The 22,651-nt window shown below is 42.1% G+C and overlaps 1 protein-coding gene and 1 pseudogene across 1 annotated transcript in view; both read left to right on the top strand.

Moving 5' to 3' along the window:
- The window catches only part of LOC124383822, a 28,490-nt pseudogene extending 23,964 nt beyond the window's left edge, over window positions 1-4,526 (top strand).
- Window positions 4,527-6,680: 2,154 nt separating this feature from the next.
- Window positions 6,681-22,651, top strand: part of LOC124385134 (NACHT, LRR and PYD domains-containing protein 4E-like) — a 205,458-nt gene continuing 189,487 nt past the window's right edge. The window contains exon 1 of the mRNA XM_046848283.1: window positions 6,681-6,752. Coding sequence (XP_046704239.1) covers window positions 6,713-6,752 — 40 coding nt within the window. The 5' untranslated portion in view covers window positions 6,681-6,712. The remainder of the gene's footprint in view (window positions 6,753-22,651) is intronic.

The raw sequence follows: 22,651 nt of genomic DNA on the forward strand, positions 1-22,651 counted from the left end.
TAGAGCAACAAATCTGATGTATAACAAAAGATAGACAAAATATTTAACATTTTACTTTCAAACAAGGGATAAATTTTGTAATAAAAAATATATTGTCTATTTACTTTTGTAAAAGGTACTTTGTGACAATGACTGCTGTTAGAGAGAGAGAGAGAGAGAGAGAGAGAGAGAGAGAGAGAGAAGGAGAAAGGGATCATGGTCAATTAAAGGGTCCATTCTTATTTGGAAAATATTTATTGTTTGTAAATTTATTTTTCTGCTGCTCTGTGTTACATCACAACCTGCTGATGTTTACACACTGCACTGATTTTATACTGTGTGTGTGTGTGTGTGTGTGTGTGTGTGTGTGTGTGTGTTTGAGATGTCAGTGTTCTGATTTATCATCATTTCTCCCAGGCTGTGTGTGTGTTTGAGATGACAGTGTTCTGATTTATAATCATTTCTCTCCCAGGCTGCGTCAATGCAATCTCACAGAGGAAAGTTGTAGAATTCTGTCCTCAGTTCTCAGTTCAAACTCCTCCAGTCTGAGAGAACTGGACCTGAGTGAGAATAAACTGCAGGATTCAGGAGTGAAGCTGCTCTCTGCTGGACTGGAGAATCCACACTGTACACTGGAGATACTGAGGTCAGATCATCACTTACACACTGTAGATCCTGCATTTCTGTCATATGACTGTTATAGATGAATAAAATGTTGTGTGTCCTTAAGCACAATTTAAATAAAACAGCAACAACTGCTATAGGTTTTCACATTCATAAATGAAGTAAGTTGGCTGATATTGTCAGGGAAACACCGGCTTTGCCTCTCCTGCACACCCCGCCCGCACAGAGCCAATCTCCGTCAACTACCGACACCTGATGCTCATTAGCAGAGGGCCTACTTAAGGCTCTTACGTCCTCATACACATCGTCAGTTCTAAACAGGTTATGCTAGAGGACACACTCTCGGGATTAGTGGGCCTAGCCTCTCCCTGGTATACCACGGATATTCCCTTTGAGCCTCTGCTACCCTTTCTGGCTGTGTGGGCCTCACCCTCCTCGGCATACCACAGATATTCTTTTCCTGTCATCTGCAAGTTTCACAGAACTATACTGACTTTTTCAAAACTCTCCCTTTTCACTTGCGGACACAATCGCAGCTTCCACTTATGTTTACCCCGGCATAACAGATATATAATTGTTGATCTCTCTACAGGTTGGAATCCTGCAGTATTACAGGTGAAGGTTTTGCTGTTCTGGTTTCAGCTCTGAGGTCAAACACCTCATCACACCTGAGAGAACTGAATCTGAACTACAATGAACCAGAAGAATCAGGAGTGAAGCTGCTCTCTGATCTACTGAAGGATCCACACTGTACACTGGAGACACTACAGTGAGTTTCTGACCCACACACACACACACACACACACACACACACACACACAGATACACAGATATACAATGACTGATGAAATAAAGTGTGAAATTAACTCCAGTGTTAGTCACTGTACTGGTCTGTGGAAGTAAAGCAGGAGCTCAGTATGTGGAAATCTGGGTTTGTCGTTTTGTCAGAGGCTAAAATCAACAATAATCTTGTTAGAGAAACAGAATGAACAGATATAATACATTATACCCACTGTACATCTAAACAAAGAAAAAAATACATTTTAGTCCTGATGTGAAGTAAATGTTAAAGCTGGTGGTGTTTTAGTTCTTCAATAGGGATTCACAGGTTTAGTGTCTTTTAATCACAGATATAAATTATATTTGTGTACAATTTAGTTTGAAATGTCAGTGTTCTGATATAATCGTGTGTGTCTGTGTGTGTGTGTGTGTGTGTGTGTGTGTGTGTGTGAGGTGGTATTTCATAATCAGTGGTGGAAAATGTACTGATCATACTGAAGTAAAAGTAGTATTACTTTAAAAAAATGTAGTGTAGTACAGTAGAAGTATCTGCTCTAAATTCTACTTAAATTATGAGTAAAGTCACCTTTTAAAAAGAACTCGAGAAGTTTGTAGTTTTATGCTTTAAATGTAATTCCACTTTATACCCTGCAAGTTGAAAATGTAGAAACCAATAATCAGGTAACATTTTTAGCAACCATGCTGTAGGTCTTCACTTGTTATCTACATGCCATGATGCTTTGCGTGATCTGTGACTGGAATTTCTGTTACGACATAAACAATCATTCGCTTCAGTGTCACTAATCATTCATTCAGAACAAGATGTGGAATCACACGCTGACAGAACTTATAGAGCACAACATCAGCATGTCCTTCTCTTCCTTAACAGAGGAATGGGAGGAAGATTTATAAAGTGACAGCGTGTGCACAGTAATAAAGTCGCTCGTGTGCTATTTAAGGATGCAGGAAATGATTTAGTGTAATTAAAAGCTGATGTAGAGGAGAGTTAAAGTCACACAGACACATTGTAGTTACATTTACCTGCATGCAATTACATCTAAAATCACACTGCTTCCCCTGTGTGTTTCAAATGTCAGTGTTCTGATTTATGATTTCTCTTCCAGGCTGCGTCGGTGTGATCTTACAGAGAACAGCTGTAGAATTCTGTCCTCAGTTCTCAGTTTAAACTTCTCCAGTCTGAGAGAACTGGACCTGAGTTACAATAACCTACAGGATTCAGGAGTGAAGCTGCTCTCTGCTGGACTGGAGAATCCACACTGTACACTGGAGATACTGAGGTCAGATCATCACTTACACACTGTAGATCCTGCATTTCTGTCATATGGCTGTTTTAGATGAATAAAATGTTGTGTGTCCTGAAGCACAATTAAAATAAAGCAGCAACAACTGCTATAGTTTACCAGATTCATAAGTTCAGTAAGTTGCTGATCTATAATTGTTGATCTCTCTACAGGCTGGAACACTGCAGTATTACAGGTGAAGGTTGTGCTGCTCTGGTTTCAGCTCTGATGTCAAACACCTCATCACACCTGAGAGAACTGAATCTGAACTACAATGAACCAGGAGAATCAGGAGTGAAGCTGCTCTCTGATCTACTGAAGGATCCACACTGTACACTGGAGACACTACAGTGAGTTACTGAGTTACTGTTCATTTGTATGCAGGTTCTACATTTCTGTTCATGTTCTAGTGGAATGTGTGTATTTGGGGCTCTGCAGTATAAATCCTGTACATTGGAGCTGTTAAACACTCAAACAGCTTTAAGATTCTCTCAGTATTGGTGAGTGGAAGGAAGGAACCAAATGCAGGATGCGAGCAGATGTGAGGTGAAAAACTCATGGCAAACAATCCAAATCCAAGAGCCAAACCGAGTCCCAAAAAAACAATCCAAAATCCGAGAACAGGCAGACAGGGCAATGGGGCAAGGGTAAAAAACTAAATCCAATAAACAGTTCAGAGTCTAAACACGGGCAAACCAAGCAAGGCAGGCTGAGACAAAACCGAGTGCAGGAACAGTCCAAAAATCAGACAAGACACACAGAGCAATATAGGGCAGGGCAAAAACATTAACCAAAAATCAGTCTAGAATCCAAACCAGGAATAGAGCAGGATCAGGGACAGGATCAGGGGTGGCAACGGGGGTGGCAACGGTACCGGAGACAAGGAATCTGGTGAGATAAACTGGCCCTGAGCTAAAGTCTTATTGTCCTTAAATACGGGGTGGCAGGGGGAAAAACATCAAGATGGCACTGACTCTGAAGAGTGCACCGTGAACCAGGAACACGATGTGAGCACCACGAGCCCAGAAAACTCTGACAGATTCTACACTCAGAAGATCAACACTGATTTTGTGTAGAGTGTAAATACTGATTATGATGAATGTAATAAAAATCTGATCATTTTACTCTCCTTTATTACAGGATCTGATCTGAGTCTCACACACAGAGGATTATGAGGAGAAACTCTTACAAAAACACAAACATGATCAACATATATTTTATGATCATATCTGTTTTAAATTTAATGTAAATGTGATTTGTATAAAGTGTACAAAGCCCGAGTTGAGTACGAGCACAAACTGCTGGAAAAGTTTAAACTGGCTCTGATGGAATGAAGTCAGAACACAAAGTGCATCACAGCTTGCTGTGTATGGAGCTGATTAGCTGCAGAGCAGACAGAGGGTCCATGCAGACCCTGTACACCACCCAAAGCTCCTGTACTGTACAAATGGTCAGATCCTTGCAGGCTCCATCTCACAACTTACAGGACTTTAAGGATCTGCTGCTCACATCGTGGGTACAGAAACCACAGCATACCTTTAGAGGTTATGGGGAGTCAAACCACTCAACACGCTGTCTGGTGTTCACAGATGTTCACTAGTCTGCTGTCAAACCAACATCACAGATGAATCAACTAAAGCAGTGCAAATTTACAGAGGTTACTTATAAAAGTACAGGGTTTTGGTAGCATTTAGGTATTTTATATTTTAGGCTTCATAACATACATTACAGTGAGCTTATAGGTGCATGAATATTTATATAACTGCTGAAATATTAACGTTATAAATTCCCCCTACTGTTGATCTGATCTGTGTGATGTTCATTAAATAAACACTCTGAACAGAAACATGTATGTACTGGTGTGTAGCTTCTTTATTTCTTTATCACTCAGATTCAACATGAGCTTAAGCTTCTCTATACCTTTTAGTTCTGTTTTTATTCTTATGTATCTGCTACTTGTATGTTTGTTCTACTGCCATCTAGAGAACAATAACAGGAACAACAACTAATCACTACATCTTTCCTCAGGAATAAAATAGAAACTGTACTGCATGAATAACAGAGTCTATACAACACAAAATTATCCATTTGTCACTAAACTAAAACAGTGGATCTGTTTAGTACATTTCAAATGTAACGAGGCATAAAGTCATTTACAAAGTAAGTCGATCAGGTTTCTTTATGATACGTGATGATCTTAGTGCTGGAGAGTCATTTGTTTCTAAAGAATGAACACTGTCCAGGAGAATGGAAGAAGATGAAGACTGCATGCTTGGTGGTACTTTTTCTTCAGGCAGGACCAGAATTTCTTGTCCATTCTTGTCAGACAGGGTTTGGTTTATTTCTTACATCTTAACAAGACTTCTGTGATTTCTCCTAAGAATTTGCCTATTCTCTGTTCTGATGACAGATGAACTTGGATTGACTTCTTCCTAGACGACAGCTTTCTTGTCCCAGCAGTTGGTATCTTCCACTTTCACAACATCATTCTTTAATAACACTTTCAGCATTTTTGTCTCTTTTAGCGAGCTTTCTGTTTCTGAGCACGATGTGAAAACACGATGTGAAAACACATGTTTGAAATCATTCTCTTCAGTTGTAGCATGTTATCACTCACCACTACCAGCGGAATGCCATGCCTGGAAAAAACTGACTTCATATGCTGAATTACACATGTACATGAGTTAAACAGCAGAGTGATTTCTAGATAACTAGAAAAATAATCCACTACCAGCAAGTTCTCCTTTCCATGGAAATGAAACAGATCAGTTCCCACTTTCTGCCATGGATACTGAAGTCTGTCTGGTGTGATCATTAGTTCTCTTGCTTTCTTGTTTAGATCTTTTAGACACACTTAACAAGAACTGACCATTTTCTCGATCTCAGAAATATATTCCAGGCCAACAGACTGAATCACAGGAACTCAAGAACTTTCGACTGACATTTTTCAAAATCATTTTCAACACGAGTTTAGGCTTCTCTACTTGTTTTGTTCTTTTTACTGTTATGGATCTGCTACTTGTATGTTTGGTACTACTGCCATCTAGAGGACAATAACAAGAACAGCAACTAATCACTACAAAGTAAAAATAAAAAACACGCAGATGTTCCACATGTGGAGGGCGAAGAAGCGTAATTAAAAAACACTTCAAATGAATGAATCCGACTTCACCACCGTGGTGGAGCCCATAATTATTTATAATAATTATTTAGCTACCTCACAGCCAGGGTGAAGCCATACTGGAATGAATTGGGGACTTTTTCATCTTAAACAACTTACAGCTGGAAAACTGAATAAAGTGAGACTTTTATGACCCGTTTTTTCTATTATGATTTTATTAATTGCTAAAAAACTGAAGTGCAGAATGATGTCATCATAATTATTGATGATTATTTGTGGTACAGAGAGTGTACTTTTTTTTTTATTACTATGTAAAAAGTTACACAGAGGCCACTTTAAGTGTTTATTTTTCTGTGTACAGTTGAATATTTAATTATTAAATCTCATAATGAGGAAAAATAAGATTATCAAAATAATGAAAATGTATTCTTGGATGTGTATCTGCATATGTAATAGCAAAAGTACATTCAATGTCAACATAAATCTATTTTACTGAAATTGTAGCTGCTTTTACATTAAAGACCCCGCCCACTTTTTACATTTCCATTTTTGTACATGTACTTTGTACTGCTCTTTACCCAATGCACTGATTCTTATAGTGTGTGTGTGTGTGTGTGTGTGTGTGTGTGTGTGTGTGTGTGTGTGTGTGTGTATAGTTGTTGTGTTCACTTCTAGTTACTCTTCAGTGGACTAAGCCATTTTATATGGAAGTGAAAGAAAAACCTTTTATGATAAGAAAAAAGTAAAACAATAAACAAGAGTAAAACATGGTAAATATGTAAATCTAAAGCTAAAATATATGAATGTTATGAATCTACACTAGTTGAAGTGTAGACACTTCCCCCCAAAAAATCCTCTTCAGTGGACCAAATCATTTTTGCGGAAGTGAAAGTAAAAACGTCATTTTATGAAGAAAGGACTTAAAACATTTCCAGGAGAAAAACACAGTAAGTATGTAAATCTAAAGCTAGAATATGTGAATGTTATGAATATACACTGGGTGAAGAACAGTTCAGGTGATTTTTCCTGAAGTTGGATCTTCTACAGTTTACTGTACACTGTAAAACCTGATAAGTAAGTTTAACTCAAACCATTTGAGGAAATGGATCGCTTTGAATGATTTAAGTTGAAAAACTTAATAATTTACATATAAACAATCACTCGATTTGATTACAAGTAACTAGGTATATATACACTTAACCAAGTTGTTAGAAGTATTAATTGCAATAGGGTAAATGAAATTGAATCTATTATGTAATATACAGCTATTTGTGGTTTTATGTTAACTAAATTAAGATGTGTTGAAATATTTTCTTTTATTAAGTAAGACTAACTTGAATGAATTTTCTTCATGGCAATGTTACCACTTAAGTTAAATGTACTCATTTCTTTCCATGACAAACAATTATTACATTCTAATTGCAACAACTTATTCCTTTTGTGTTTCAACACAATTTATTTATGGAAATGGATTGATTTATACCATATAAGTGCTAGTAACACAATATAAAACACCAACATCCTGAAACAACTCAAACAGTTTATTTGGTTAAAATCTAAAAATTTATTTTGGAATAAAAGACATTTCAATGTCAACAGCTCCAAAAACAGTTTACTACTGTTCACTTACTTTCAACTTGAAAAAACACATAGACGTAAATGCTAGTTTCCGTGGGATGAAAATGTGGTACACTTTTCACCTAAATTACTTAACTTACAATCTTTAAGTGGGACCATTAATGCATTGCTATACATATTTATATTTGAGTTTATATACTTGAATAAAAATATGTGATCCAAAAATATATACTGTACAGTGCCAGTCAAACACATTTTGAACACCTTTTTTTTCTTTATTTTATTATTTTTATTTTATTACTGTTAACATTGTACATTAACAAACATTGAAATCCAAACTATAAAAGAACATGAATGGAATTATGTAGTAAACAAAAACAAGTTAAACCCCAGAACAACCCAGAATCTTTTTTTTATTTTTTAGATTATCAAAAGTATTAAATATTTTGGCTTCTCCCATTAGGGGTTGCCACAGCGGATCATCCGTCTCCATACCCCCCTGTCCTCTTTCAAACCAACAACCTGCATGTCTTCCCTCACCACATCCATAAACCTCCTCCTTGGTCTTCCTCACTTCCTCCTTCCAGGCGGCTCCATTCTCAGCATTCTTCTACCGATATACTCCATGTCCCTCCTCTGCACATGTCCAAACCATCTTAATCTCGTCTCCCTCACCTTGAATCCAAAACGTCCTACACGCGCTGTCCCTTGTCCATCCTCATCAGTACCAACAAACATATCAACATCCTTAGCTCTGCTACCTCCAGCTTCACCTCTTGTTTTTTACTCACTGACACTGTCTCTAAACCATACAACATCTCAGGTCTCACCACATTTCTATAAACTTCACCACCTCTTCTCTCTGCACCACCTCTTCTCTCTGCAACTGCTCCACTCCACTGCCATCCTTCTCATTCACACACATGTACTCTGTCTTCCTCCTACTGACTTTTATTCCTCTTCTTTCCAGCAAAGGAAGTAGCTGAACTCACAATTACTACACGCCTGTGTTACATACGCTGATGGATGAGAGTCATGTCTCTTTCTGCTACAGCCTTCTTGAGCTGGTCCACCATCTCAAGCCTCTTGGTTTCCAAAATTTCCTTAGTCTGTCCACAGGGATAATTGGGAAGAAAATTGATTTCCCCTCTTCTGGGTCTAACTACTTATTTAAAGATGGATAAGCATAGGGTGATATATGAGTGGAGGAAGTTGCACACAGGTGGACCATATTCTATGTAGGAGATGCAACCTGGAGGAGATTGGAGACTGTAAGGTGTTGGCAGGGAACAGTGTAGCTAGACAGCATCGGATGGTGGTCTTTAAGATGGTTTTGGAGATGAAGAAGAAGAAGAGGAGAGTGAGGACTAAAAAAAAATAAGATGGTGGAAACTGAAGAAGGAAGAATGTAGTGTGAGATTCAGGGAAGAGGTCAGATAGGGGCTCGGTGGTGGTGAAGAGTTCTGTGAGTCTGTGAATCTGTGAGTGCAAAGTAAAGCACTGACCTGCAGCGGGAGATGGATGAGGAATTCAGCTCTGGGGCTGATGTTGTTAAGGAGTTACATTGCACTGCCAACCTAGCCCTTAGGGCCACCAAGGAAATGGCTAAAGTAGTATGTCTGTCCATGTCAGCCCTAGTAACCACAGAAGAACACCTGAATCGCAGAGAGTCTTAACTTTAGAAGGGCAGTGTACACCTAATTGCATGGTGCCTGTGCCTGTCCCTCCTCAGCACCACCAGGAGGTCAGGCTAATGACCCTGCCACAGGATGTGCTTCAGGGCACAGCCACCTCCAGCGTGTGTCTCCCTCCATCTTCCCCCAGCCTCAACGGCTATAAGGCATTGCTCCAGCCGCTCTGGACAGACCAGAGACCAGCCTCGAGGGCAAGGCTCATGGGAAAGCCTGCCAGATATGTCTTGGTAGTTCATGTGCAAAATAGGCGGGGGCTACTCGATTCAATTTTGGTCCTCTCCTCCCCGTTTTAATGGGGTGTGTCCCACCCTGGTGGGACCCGAGCAGGAAAACAGAAAGTGCGCACTCTCCTAATGAAAGAGGCCATTGAGTTGGCTTATCCCTTAGATAGAGATTCCGGCTTTTACAGCCAGTACTTCATGGTTCAGAAGAAGAAAGGGGAGTTGCGTCCGATCCTAGATCTGCGCTCCTTGAAACGCTAACTCATGAGGCTCAGATTCAGGATGCTCACTTTCAGGCAGATCAAGGGACGCATACTGCCACAAAGCCATAATTCCTGCTCACAGGAGGTTCCTGATGTTTGCTTTCGGGGGCAAACCTTACTAATATCGGGTCCTCTCATTCGGCCTAGGACTCTCACCCCACAAATTCACAAAGTGCATGAATGAGGCCTTGGCCCTGCTGAGGCTTCCGGCATCCGCATTCTAACCTGTATCGACAAACGGTTGATATTAGCTCACTCAGAGCTTCGGGCAGTCTGGCATCGAGATGTTGTTCTCGCCTACATGAAGGAGCTGCGATTAAGATTTAGATATGTGGAAGGATCCTGTGTCCCTGTCTCAGGGCCCCATCCTGGGATCTCCTTGTCATCATGTAACACTAACAACAAATGCATCTCTCACAGGGTGGGGAGCAGTCATGCGTAGCCAGTCCGCCCCAAGGTCGGTGGAAAAAGCTACACCTCACATGGCAACTAAATTGCCTGGAGATGATGAGGTTTCTAGCATTGAAACACTTCCTCCCAGACCTGAGGGATCGCCATGTGCTGGTCCATACAGACAACACGTCAGTGGTCTCATACATCAACCACCAGGGGGGTCTCCAATCATCCCACCTGTACAGGCTGGCATGGCAGATCCTCCATAGGCCGAGGCCCAGGGAATGGAGGCACCACCCAAAGGTGGTGGAGCAGATATGGCAAAGATTTTACAGAGCCCAGGCGGATCTGTTTGCGACTCAGGAGACTTTGCACTGTCCCCTCTGGTTCTCTCTCTCTCACCCAGTCCCCTTGGGGCTGGACGTCATGGTACAGATGTGGCTGAGGCTACACCTGTACGCCTTTCTCCTTATCATGCTGCTTCTGGGAGTTCCGGAGAGAGAGAGATCGCCAGGAAGGCCATCCTCCTTTCTAGAGCTCCCTCCGTGAGGTCGTATGCCGCTAAATGGCACCTGTTTGCTGCACGGTGCGAGTACCACCAATTAGACCCAGTTAACTGCCCGGTTAGTTCAGTGCTGGAGTTCCTGCAGGTACAGTTTGCCATATTGTTGGCTTTTTCAACCCGGAAGTGTTAGTGTCCGCTATCGCGGCTTATTGTACACCATCTGTGGGACAGTCACTGGGTAAACACCCCTTGGTTGACACGTTTTCTGCGTGGCTGAGGCCTAGGATGTGACCCAGAGTGCCTGTGTGGGACTTGGCTGTTGTGCCGGTGGCCTTGTCTGAGCCCTTGGCAGAGGTGGCCCTTGGGTACCTGTCTATTAAGACTGCGTTCCTTCTGGCTATATCCTACCTGAAGAGGGTCAGAGACCTACAGGCTTTCTCTATGGCCCAATCTCTCCTGGAGTTTACTCCACATTATGTGGCAATCACTAGAACATATGGGAAAAACCTGGTTTCAATACATTTGAACTTTTGTGTATAAATTCAATGAATTGAAAATGACAGAATCAACGTAAGCTTTTTTTTTTTTCTTCACACATATGAAGTGCAATGGCTGAAGGCACCAAAGTTAGCCTTAAAATGTTATATCATGTTATTAATCTTAAATGTGACTTTTGAATATTTAAAGCTGTTGCTATCATCGCTAACAGGTTGCTAATGTCCCCTGAGTCTCCGTTTGTGTTTGAGTAATATTGTTATTGTGAAGTAATAATAATAAGCATATGTTAATGTTAGCTAACAGAAACACAAGCTAACCTAACCGAAAAGATACAATGCCTATAGATTTTAGAAAATTCACCTAACTACAAAGAACTAGTTAACTTAAGCAGTAAATACTCACTTTCACAACCTGTTTCTCATCATCTGACACTGAATATAGTCTAAATCTGACCCCGAATATATACACAGATTTAGATTCAGATTTGCCTGAAACAGAAATGAAAAACTAAATGAGAGATCAGAAGCTCTGCCCTATTTACTGTTACTAGGTACTCCAGCCAATCAGAAAATTGCATATGTTCAGTTGCATTCCGGAGTCCAGACAGTGTGCAGTTCACGTCCTCATGCATCTGCTTATTATCTGACTGATGTGGAAAATGCGGACATGGAACATGAAAAATATGTGGTTAAATTATATTAAACAGCATGAAAATCAATAAAATAAACCTTACATTACCTTTTGTTAAAACCAAATGGGCAGTGTGTCCATGGCTACTCCTAACAATATGACATAAATATCTAGTGTTGGGGCTTCTCTCTTCTGCCGACGGGTTGCAGAGCAAAAGCATGTCCGAAGCAGGGACACAGCAAGATGACATACAGTAACAGGTTCAAGGCACATCATTAAAACATAAATCCAAATTGGAAGTTTTTAGGACTGTAAGGTGAAGTCCAAATTTGGGATTTTACTTAAACTGTTGATCATAAAACCGAGCTCATCCGCTACATTATGCGCAAGTAGTCTACACTAATAGTTACACTTAATAATCCATATCCTTCTCTTCCCGTCACCCTCTCTCTCTCTCTCTCTCTCTCTCTCTCTCTCTCTCTCTCTCTTTCGGTCGAGTTAAACATGCTCCTGAGGCTCCAGTGACCACTGTTCCTGCCCCTCTCCAACCTCCTTGGATCTTCACACTTCTGTGCAGCTCGGGACGGTCTCTTAATTCCGGAGTAGAACGGGTGCTTTGAGGACGGATTGGACTGTAGTTGGTGTCGGTGGTCTGCAGCACTGACTCGGGAGTGCAGTTTGCTTCTGATCATCATCACTGTACCCCACAACATTGTATATCTGCTTCAAATGGACATTTGGTGCAACCCAGATGAGGATGGGTTCCCTCTTGAGTCTGGTTCCTCTCAAGGTTTCTTCCTTATGCCATCTCGGGGAGTTTTTCCTTGCCACAGTTGCTCATCAGGGACAAACTTACTTACAAAGAACATATTTATGTTTAATCACCACATTATCTGTGTAAAGCTGCTTTGAGACAATGTTCATTGTTAAAAGCGCTATACAAATAAAAATGAATTGAATTGAATTGAAGTAGTCAAAAAATACATTTCACTAGGGCTACTTAAGACTAGTTGTCCCTGTAGCTGGATAAAGTATAAGGGTTAAAGAATGGGATCAGTGTTAATAAGAACATCATCAGATTTTAACTCCAGTTTCATTATTCAGTGTTGCTGCAGAACAGTAATAATGATGCAGTGGTTGTGTGTGTTTAGTCTGATTCAGGGTAAGAGATCAGACTCACCTGAACCCAGCTGTGTGTCCATGAAGAGTGAACAGTCAATGGATAAGCCAATAAACTTTAAAGACACAGACTGTACTACTGATCTGAGGTGAGGACAGTTGAATGTATGAGTGCAGTGTTTTATCACTCACACTCTCACATAATCAAACATCTCTGTAATATGTGTGTATTCACTGCTTTGTGTTTGTAGTTATGAATATGATTTATAGTCTTTATTCTACTTTTAACAAGTGTTTTATTTGTTCACAGACTGCAGAAGAAGAAACCAAATATCACTGAGAAGAGTCATTTAGAGGCCATATTCAAGGTGTGTGTGTGTGTGTGTGTGTGTGCGCGCGCGCGCGTGTGTATCAATTCCACTCTCACTGCAGTGTAACAGAACAAAATCTTGAGCAGCAGTAAGAGAGAACACGAGTGTGTTGTGTTTCCTTCTTTGTTTTCCACACAGAAAAATACTCAGTGATTAACCTTCATTTTTTTTTCATCTGTGCTTTTAGCTGAAACCACTTTGTCTGGATGTTAACTAGTGAACAGGCCATAAATAAAATGTTTTATATCCCAATGCTGAATTTGCTGTAAAACCTTTATTTATTTCATATGTGTGTAGAAGCATTATGATTAATCAGAAAAAAAGTAGTTTTATATTTAGTAATGAACAAATTCTCATGTTACATTCTAGTGTTTGTGTATTTATTTCTATTCTGTTTTAAATCAGGATCTGGAGCACAAAGTCATCACTTTGATACAGAATAAATTGAAGAGATATAAGAAGCTCCTGAGTCCAGATTATTTATTATCTGATTCTGAACGATGTTTGATTTTGGAAAACTACTGGTTTCTCTTCTTCTTAAAGGGGCTGCTCCAGCCGCTAACACATAATACATAACCGCTAAATTGAAAACCCCAAGCTAGAAAAATTAACAAAAAACCCACAGTGAATTCACATTTATTATATATACAAAATAACAGTTTTTATGCCGGACGTATCATTTTATTTTTGTATTTATCCACCACACCTTAAAGACTGCCATTAATCCAGTCCGTGGTGCCAAAAAAGGTTGGGGACCACTGATATAAAGGATAACTGAATATAATGACTGAAAAGAATAATGTTATTATATACAGAATAATTGTCCAGAATGATGTAGAATGTACAGATTGGAGCAGAACTACATGATGATTACTGTAGTAAAAAGTATCAGTGAGTCATCAGTGTGCTAGTGTGTAGTGTGTAGTGTGGGGTTCAGAAGGGTGATGGGAGATAGAAATAAACTGCCCCTGAACCTGCTGGTACTGGTGCACATGTTCCTGTATTTCTTTTTGTATGGAACAAGGTTATACAGATTGCGACTGGGATGTAAGGAGTCCATGATGATGTTGTAAGCTCTGCTGTGGTGAAGGTGCTCAATGGCAGGTAGTTGGGTGTAAGTGATGTGTTGGGCAGTTTTGACCAGTCTTTGCAGGGCTTTTTTTTTTTTACACACAATGGAGCTTCAATATTACACCATGATGGAGTTGGTCAGGAGTGTCCCTGCTCTTAGGTTTCCAGAAGTCCACAATAAGCTCTTTAGTATCCATAGTATTGAGGGTCAGGTTGTTGTTAGAACACCCCTCTGCCAGGCTTTGTATCTCTTCCCTTTAGGCCAATTCGTCATTGTTACTGATCTGGCTGACCACGGTGGTGTCACACTTGATAACGATGTTGGAGTACTGCAGAAAAGCAAAGTCATGGGAATAAAGTAACAGGCTCAGAACATATCCCTGTGGGATGCCAGTGCTCAGATATATATATAGCACTAAAATACACTTACCAGAATGACTTGAAAAAAAAAACACAGAAAGCAGTGGGGAGTATTTCTCCTATCTGGCAACTCTCACAATGGTTCTCTCACAGTAATTCCTCAGCTTTTATATGTAACTATAAAACATCTACATAAGCAGATTCTCATCAACATAAGCAGATTTAATCAATCATTGATTAAATCAGTCCATGATGTCAAGTCGTGATGTCATCTGCGTTCGAGGTCGCAACAACCAGGAGCTACAAAATGGCTGAGCAACATTAGCTTCTGCCGGGTCGAGCGCCTGTTCTCTCGGGGAAGCAAGCCCGGTGGCTGCTTCTTCACCGAGTGCGAGCAGCGTGGTGCTCCACATTTTTTCCTCCAAGAAGGAAGAGATGATGGATGCTAGCAAACCCACGGACTCCTCACAGCCTGAGCTGCATGAGGAGCTCCTTGAGGTCGTGACGTGGGCTGTGTCCAAGCTCGAGCGTTGCCACCCGGTCCCCGCGGGGAGGCCCTAGGGGCCACTGGCGATGCTCTAGGCCCAAGAAGGTACTTCTAATAAACGGGCCGTGGTGCGTAAGTCCTGATGGCTTAGATCTAGGAGGGCGTTGTACACCTCGTTCCACGGTGCTCATCCCGCCACAGCACCACCGGGAGGCCAGTCCATTAGCTCTTCCACATGATGTGCTTCAGAGTGCGGCCTCCCTCCAGCAGGTATCTCCCTCCAATTCCACCCCAAAGGTTGCTGCGGATGGAGGAGTTCCGCCACCTTTCAGGAGGCACTGCTCCAGCTATTCGGGTACAGGAGGCCGGTCTGGTAGCCCTGCCACAAGATGTGCTTCAGAGTCCAGCCTCCCTCCAGAGGTTGTCTTCCTCCACTTCCACCCTGAAAATCGCTGTGGATGGGGGAGACCCACTGCCTCTCAGGGGCTTCAACGGCTGCAGGGCAATGCTCTAGCCACTCTGGAATGGTCAGAGGCCAGCCTTGAGAAGCAGGTTCCCTTAAGAGACTTTCTGACAGCGTGGGGAAGGCTGCCAGACGTGTCTCAGTGGGTCCTGCATACTATAGAGAGGGGCTATTCGATTCAATTCGGGTCCTCTCCTCTCCTGTTCAATGGGGAGTGTGTCCCACCATGGTGGGACACAAGCAGGCTCTGGTCTTGAAACAGGAAGTGTGCACTCTCCTGAGGAAAGTGGCCATTGACGTGGTTCCCCCTCGGTCAGAGATTCAGGCTACTACAGCCCTACTTCGTTGTTCCGAAGAAGGATGGCAGGTTGCATTCGATCATAGAGCTGCACTCCTTAAACCATTCACTCATGAGGCTCAGGTTTGGGATGCTCACTCTCAGACAGGTCGTGTCTCAGATCAAGTCCAAGGACTGGTTTGTCATGATAGATCTAAAAGACATAATTCCACAAAGCCATCCTTGTTGCACACAGAAGGTTTCTGAAGTTTGCTTTTGGGGTGAAGCTTACTAATACCGGGTCCTCCCATTTTGCCTGGCACTATCATTCCACACCTCCACAAAATGCATGAATGAGGCGCTGACCTCGCTGCGACTTCGGGGCATCCGCATTCTGAACTATATCGACGACTGGTTGATATTAGCTCGATCAGAGCTTCAGAGCCTGCATGAAGGGCCTGGGGTTAAGACTGAACGCCTTGAAGAATTTGCTTTCTCCATGGCAGAGAACCACCTTCCTGGGCCTAGTGTAGGACTCGACCATGTTGCGGGCACGTTGTCTCCTGACCAGATCGAAGTTATCCTCACTGCAGTCAGGAGAATAAGAGAAGGCCAGTCACTCACTATGAAGCTGTTCCAGGGCTGCTGGGGAAAATGGCAGCAGCGTCCAATGTAATTCCACTTGGCCTCCTCCACATGAGACCCCTCCAATGGTGGACAAAGGGTTCTCCCAAAAGGGCAATCCGCTCCTTACCGTCAAGGTCTCACAGCAAACTCTCCAAGCCTTAGATGTGTAAAGAGAATCGATGTTCCTGTCCCAAGTACTCTGTCCTGGAAACTCCTTGTCGTTGCTTAATGCTAACGATGGACGTGTCGGCTCTTCGTGTGGTCCCAGTTGAAACTCCTCTTACTGAGAGCAGTGTATATCCCAGGCCGGTTGAATTGTAGAGCAGACGCCCTTTAGAGACAAAGGCAGAGGCCTGGGAAATGGAGGCTCCACCCTGAGGTAGATAGTGCTAAGTTTGTATGGCTTCCCCCGATCGTGCTGCTCTCAGGAGTTCGCTGGGAAGGAGCCCATCTCCTCCTGGTAGCACCTCGTTGGCCGGGCAGACCATGGTTTGCAGACCTGGTGTCCCTTCTTGAGGGCCCTTCTTGGGAAATTCCTTCCAGGAGAGATCCCCTCTCTCAGGCAGGGGAACCCTAGTTCACCCCTGCCCAGAGTTATGTAGGCTATGGTTGTGGCCCCTGAGGGGGCACAGTTTTTGGTAGCTGGTCTCTCTACTGAGGTAGTGAAGACCAACCTCCATTCCAGAGCTTCCTCCATGAAGGAGGTTGTATGCCGCTAGGTGGCATCTGTTCACTATGTGGTGTGAGCACCACCAGTTGGAACAAGTTAATTGCCTTGTTGGTTCAGTTCTGGAGTGTGGTCTGGTCGGTGTGGCATGATTGGACACTCGTTCCCAAAGCGTTGCGACGCAGCGCAAAGTTCTCGAATGGGGAACGTCTATAGGTTACATATGTAACCCTAGTTCCCTGAGAGAACAAGACGTTGCATCCCAATGCCACACTCCCTGCATCCCTGTGGCGCTTACATTCTCTTAGTCAGAAGCTAATGTCACTACCATCGCTCAGCCATTTTATTGCTCCTGGTTGTCACAATATCACCTCGCCTATTGGCCAGATTTCACACGTGGTTCAGAGCGTGAACTACGCGATGCATTCCCAAGGCGTTACGACGCAGCGTCTCATTCCCTCGGGGAACTAGGGTTACATACATAACATAGAGAATTTAATTGACAACAAGTCAGTTAAAAATGTTTTATCGGTTATGTCGACTTTTTTTTATGTCCCCGAACCCTAATATCTCGAGCACAAGGGGGGAAAAATTTGCCATTTAACGTCGGTTATCTCGGTGCAGCCGCAGAAGAACTCGCGGAAGTGGCGGAAAAATCAAGCCTTACAGATGCTACAGGTGTTGTATACTGGTGAATCTCTGCTGTTAGTTAGTGCTAGTGTTCGTAGTGTTAGTAGGGGCGTGGCGCGGCTTTGGGAAGAAAAGAGCAGCCGTTGAGAGAGTGCCGGTGGGAAGGCACGTACCGGGAAACGCATGAGCGATAACAACGACCGCCGTGAACCAACATATACCAACAATAACGGACGGTGAGAGTGTGGAAGTTTATATAGGAGCTGGTGATGATGCTAAACGAGCACCATATGTGCGCGATTGAAGCCGGGAGCTTCAGAGAAAGCGGCCGAGAAAGCACCTGCCACGCTGAAGGGGGCCGAAGGGGGCGTGGCAGGTGGATTCCTGACAGATAAACATGTACTGTATGTATTTTTATAGCATGCCTTCATCAAACAAATCGCGGCAACGCTGTTGTGTAAAAAAAACCTTCAAAAACACGTGCATGCACATTCTCATTAATTAACTCATCATGTACATAAAGAATTTTCAAGCACGTTAATATATTGCCGCCATTTTGATTTTCGTTTATCTCAATCATCGGTTACCTCGATGCTTTTTGCCACCCCTCTAGGACATCGACATTACCGGGTTCCACTGTATATTTTACTGATATTGTAGCTGCTTTTAACTCTGTAAGTGAACAGTAATCACATAATTACAGAAATTATATCACACTCCATTCCTAAGAGAGAGAGAAAGAGAGAGAGAGAGAGAGAGAGAGAGAGAGAGAGAAGTAAAACAATAATTTATACATTTATACCAAGTTTATTGAACTGCTAGCAGCAGCTATACACCAAAACATTCATATTAAAGGAGTTTAAACATTAAACACTTATTGATTCATTCTCCCATATTTCTGAATACTCAGTCAACTGGAGTAAATTTTCTATTCCTGCACTGCATCCCAATAGTTTAGATGTGAGATCCCAGATGATACCTCTTCCTTTATGCAAAATCACATCACATGTTTAGGCATTAATGTTTCCTCCAGACTGTCAGAACTGGTTAGTCTTAATTTCACTCCATTACTCAAAACAATAAATATTGGATTGAATAAATTCAACATTGGAGGAATTTACCACTGTCCATTAGATTAGATTTGATTCAACTTTATTGTCATTACACATGTACAAGAACAAAGCAACGAAATGCAGTTTGGGTCTAACCAGAGTGTAATAGCAGCAAGTGTAGAATATACAATGTTTACATGATTTACATAAATTAAATTAAATGGTATTATAGGACTATAAACAGTAATTTACAGATGAGTATTTACTATGAACATAATATACAGATGAATATATATGTACTATGAACATTATAGTGATAGCCATCTGTATATTAACAGATATTTACAGAAGGATATGCATGATGAACATAATATATTGCTATTACTATAAACAGGAAAAAGTGTGTATATATATATATATATATATATATATATATATATATATATATATATATATAATATTTTTTCCTGTGTGTATATATATATATATATATATATATATATTTGTGGGAGAGTGTATGAATGCGGGAGGAAGGAACGCCACAACAGGTCAGGTGTACAGGCTTCACAGCCACTTTTATTTAGATTTTCGTGTCTGCCTGCTTAGTGTCTCATGCAGCACGTCTTCTGGCACATGCGCACACACACACACACACACACACACACACACACACACACACACACACTCTCCTCCTTAAATGCACCCTCCGATCACTGGAAAAGAGAGAACACTAATTAGGTCACATTAACTTCAGGTGAGGCAATCTCCTGCCTATCTGCACCCGGCCCCGCCCTCCAACCGACTCCCCCGCCTGGCGCGAGAGGAAGTCAGCCACGACCATCCGCGCCCCCGGTCTGTGGACCACCTCGAACTTGAATGGCTGAAACGCTAGATATCCTTCATGCGATGGAGCCACTGGAGCGGGGCGTGGTCCGAACAGTGGGTGAAGGCCCGTCCCAACACACTCACTCTCTCACACACACACACACACTTTCCTCCTTAAATGCACCCTCCGATCACTGGAAAAGAGAGAACACTCATTCTCTATTGGGTTGAGATCAGGACTCTGAGCAGGCCATGTCATTATTTCAATGTTTTTAGTTTCAAGGAACTGCTTTACCCATTTTGCTGCATTACATGGAGCGTTGTTCTGCATGAACACTACGGGCTGATTGGGTGATGAACGCATGGAAGGAACCATATGTTGTTGAAGAAGGTTCTGATAAACATTTGCATTCACTCTGCCATGTAGCTATATAAGAGGCCCAAATCCTGCTCCAGAAAACATGCCCCAAACCATGACACTTCCTCCTCCACTTTTCACTGACTTCTTTACACACTCTGGGTTCAGTCTTTCTCCAGTTTGTCGCCAAACATAATGTTTCCCATCGGACCTAAATAAATTAAACTTGCTTTCATCACTGAAGTGAACTTTGGACCAGTTCTCCTCTGTCCACACAACATGCTCCTCAGCAAAGCTTAGTCTAGCCTTTTGATTCTTTCTGCCAATGAAAGGTTTGGTCACTGCAGAGTGGGCTTTCACTCCAAATGCTTTAAAACGTCGAGACACTGTATGACGAGACAGATCCTTACCCTGTTCATCGCTGAACTGGTGAGCAATTCCAGCAGCAGTGTGGAAACGATTGCCCATTAAGATCCTGCGCAGCATCCTGTCATCTCTTGTATTTATCTTCTGTGGACGACCAGCCTTCTTGGCAGACTTGAATAAGTTTGTGATGTTGTAAAGATTTAATATTCTTGAAATCACAGATTTGGAACGACCAACTTGTCTTGCTATGGCTGAAAGGGTCATCCCTTTGGCCTTCATCTGGACAACCTGCTGCCGGAGGCTTTCAGTCACTTTAGAATGGCCCACCATCTTGCAGAGACGTTAGGCTGCCAGTTAAATATGGGTTGACAGATATTAAGGGAAATTATCACCAGGTGCCAGATTAACACCAATAACTGGAAGGTACCTGAAATTGTTCTCTAATTTTGATCAGTGTTTTTTCTGCAAAATAATATATATTTTTTTAAATGCCTCAGTTATTTTGTGGAAAAGGTGTTCTGGTAGCATGGTATAGACAGGACAAAAACTCCTTCAACTGTTGAGCAGTGAAGATGACATTATTTCAGAATTGTTCAATTGTTTATAAATTGTTCTCTAATTTTGATCGCCAGTGTATACACATATATATATATATATATATATATATACAGAATGGTAAGTTAAGCAATGGTGAGCAGCAATGCAACCGAAGAGCAAGTGTGCAAATGAGCATAGTTTTGTGTAGACAGTCCATTAGTGCAATTACAAAGTGTGAGGTGAGAAATGAGCAAGTGTACAAGTGAGCGTAAGTTTTTGTGTAGAAAGTCCATTAGCACAATAACGAAGTGTGAAGTGTTGGGTGGGATGTAGCAGTGTATGAAGGGCAGTAGGATCAGCGAGGGGCAGAGTTCAATAAAGAAACAGCTCTAGCTTTTTTTTAGTCAGCTGGTCCTGGCACCTGAAACGCCTGCCAAAGGGCAGAAGAGAGAACAGTCTATGGGCGGGATTAGTGGAATCCTTAAGAATGCTGTGAGCTAGACGCAGACAGTGTTTCTTCTGGATGTCCTCCATGGCTGGAAGTGGAGTCCCTGTGATGCGCTGGGCGGTTTTTACCACCCACTGCAGTACCGTGCACTTTGCAACAGAGCAGCTCCCATACCAGACTGTGACACAGCTGGTCAGGATGCTTTCTATTGCGCAGCGGTAGACGTTCACCAGGAAATCCGAGGAAAGCTGAAGAAAAAGAGGCGCTGGTGAGCCTTCTTGACCAGGCTGGAGGTGTTGGTGGTCCAGAACTGAGATGTGGATCCCCAGGAACTTGAAACAGGAGACATGCTCAACAGCCATCCCATTGATTTGGGTGATGTTGTGTGTGTCCACAATGAGCTCCTTTGTCTTGGAGGTGTTACGGAGCAGGTTATTGTCATTGCACCATGTGGCTAGGTGCTGGATCTCTACATTTAAGTATACACGTCGAGTCATAATAAATAAAGTGAAATGACACAGGGAATAAGTCTTGAACACATGAAGATAACAAGGTGCAAAATGGCATAAAAAGCCAGGAGATCACCTGAAATCTGTCTGTATTGAGAGAGAAACCCTGGCCCCTATCAGTACTAATTGATATCAGCTGTTTTAGTCCTAATCGATGGACTATAAAGGCTTCTCATTACCCAGGAGGCACACAGGAAAGACTTCATGATGGGTAAAAGCAAAGAACTCTCTCAAGATCTTCGTAATCTTATCGTTGAAAAGCATATTGATGGGAATGGTTATACAGTGAGGAAAATAAGTATTTGAACACCCTGCTATTTTGCAAGTTCTCCCACTTAGAAATCATGGAGGGGTCTGAAATTGTCATTGTAGGAACATGTACACTGTGAGAGACATAATCTAAAAAAATAAAATCCAGAAATCACAATATATGATTTTTAAACTATTTATTTGAATGCTACAGCTGCAAATAAGTATTTGAACACCTGTCTATCAGCTAGAATTCTGACCCTCAAAGACCTGTTAGTCTGCTTTTAAAATGTCCACCTCCACTACATTTATTATCCTAAATTAGATGCACCTGTTTGAGGTCGTTAGCTGCATAAAGACACCTGTCCACCACATACAATCAGTAAGAATCCAACTACTAACATGGACAAGACCATAGAGCTGTCCAAAGACACTAGAGACAAAATTGTACATCTCCACAAGGCTGTAAAGGGCTACAGGGGAAAAAAGGTCCACTGTTGGAGCAATCATTAGAAAATGGAAGAAGCTAAACATGACTGTCAATCTCCCTCGAACTGGGGCTCCATGCAAGATCTCACCTCGTGGGGTCTCAATGATCCTAAGGAAGGTGAGAAATCAGCCCAGAACTACACGGGAGGAGCTGGTCAA

Source organism: Silurus meridionalis, chromosome 4 (genome assembly GCF_014805685.1).
Source record: "Silurus meridionalis isolate SWU-2019-XX chromosome 4, ASM1480568v1, whole genome shotgun sequence".
NCBI lineage: Eukaryota > Metazoa > Chordata > Actinopteri > Siluriformes > Siluridae > Silurus > Silurus meridionalis.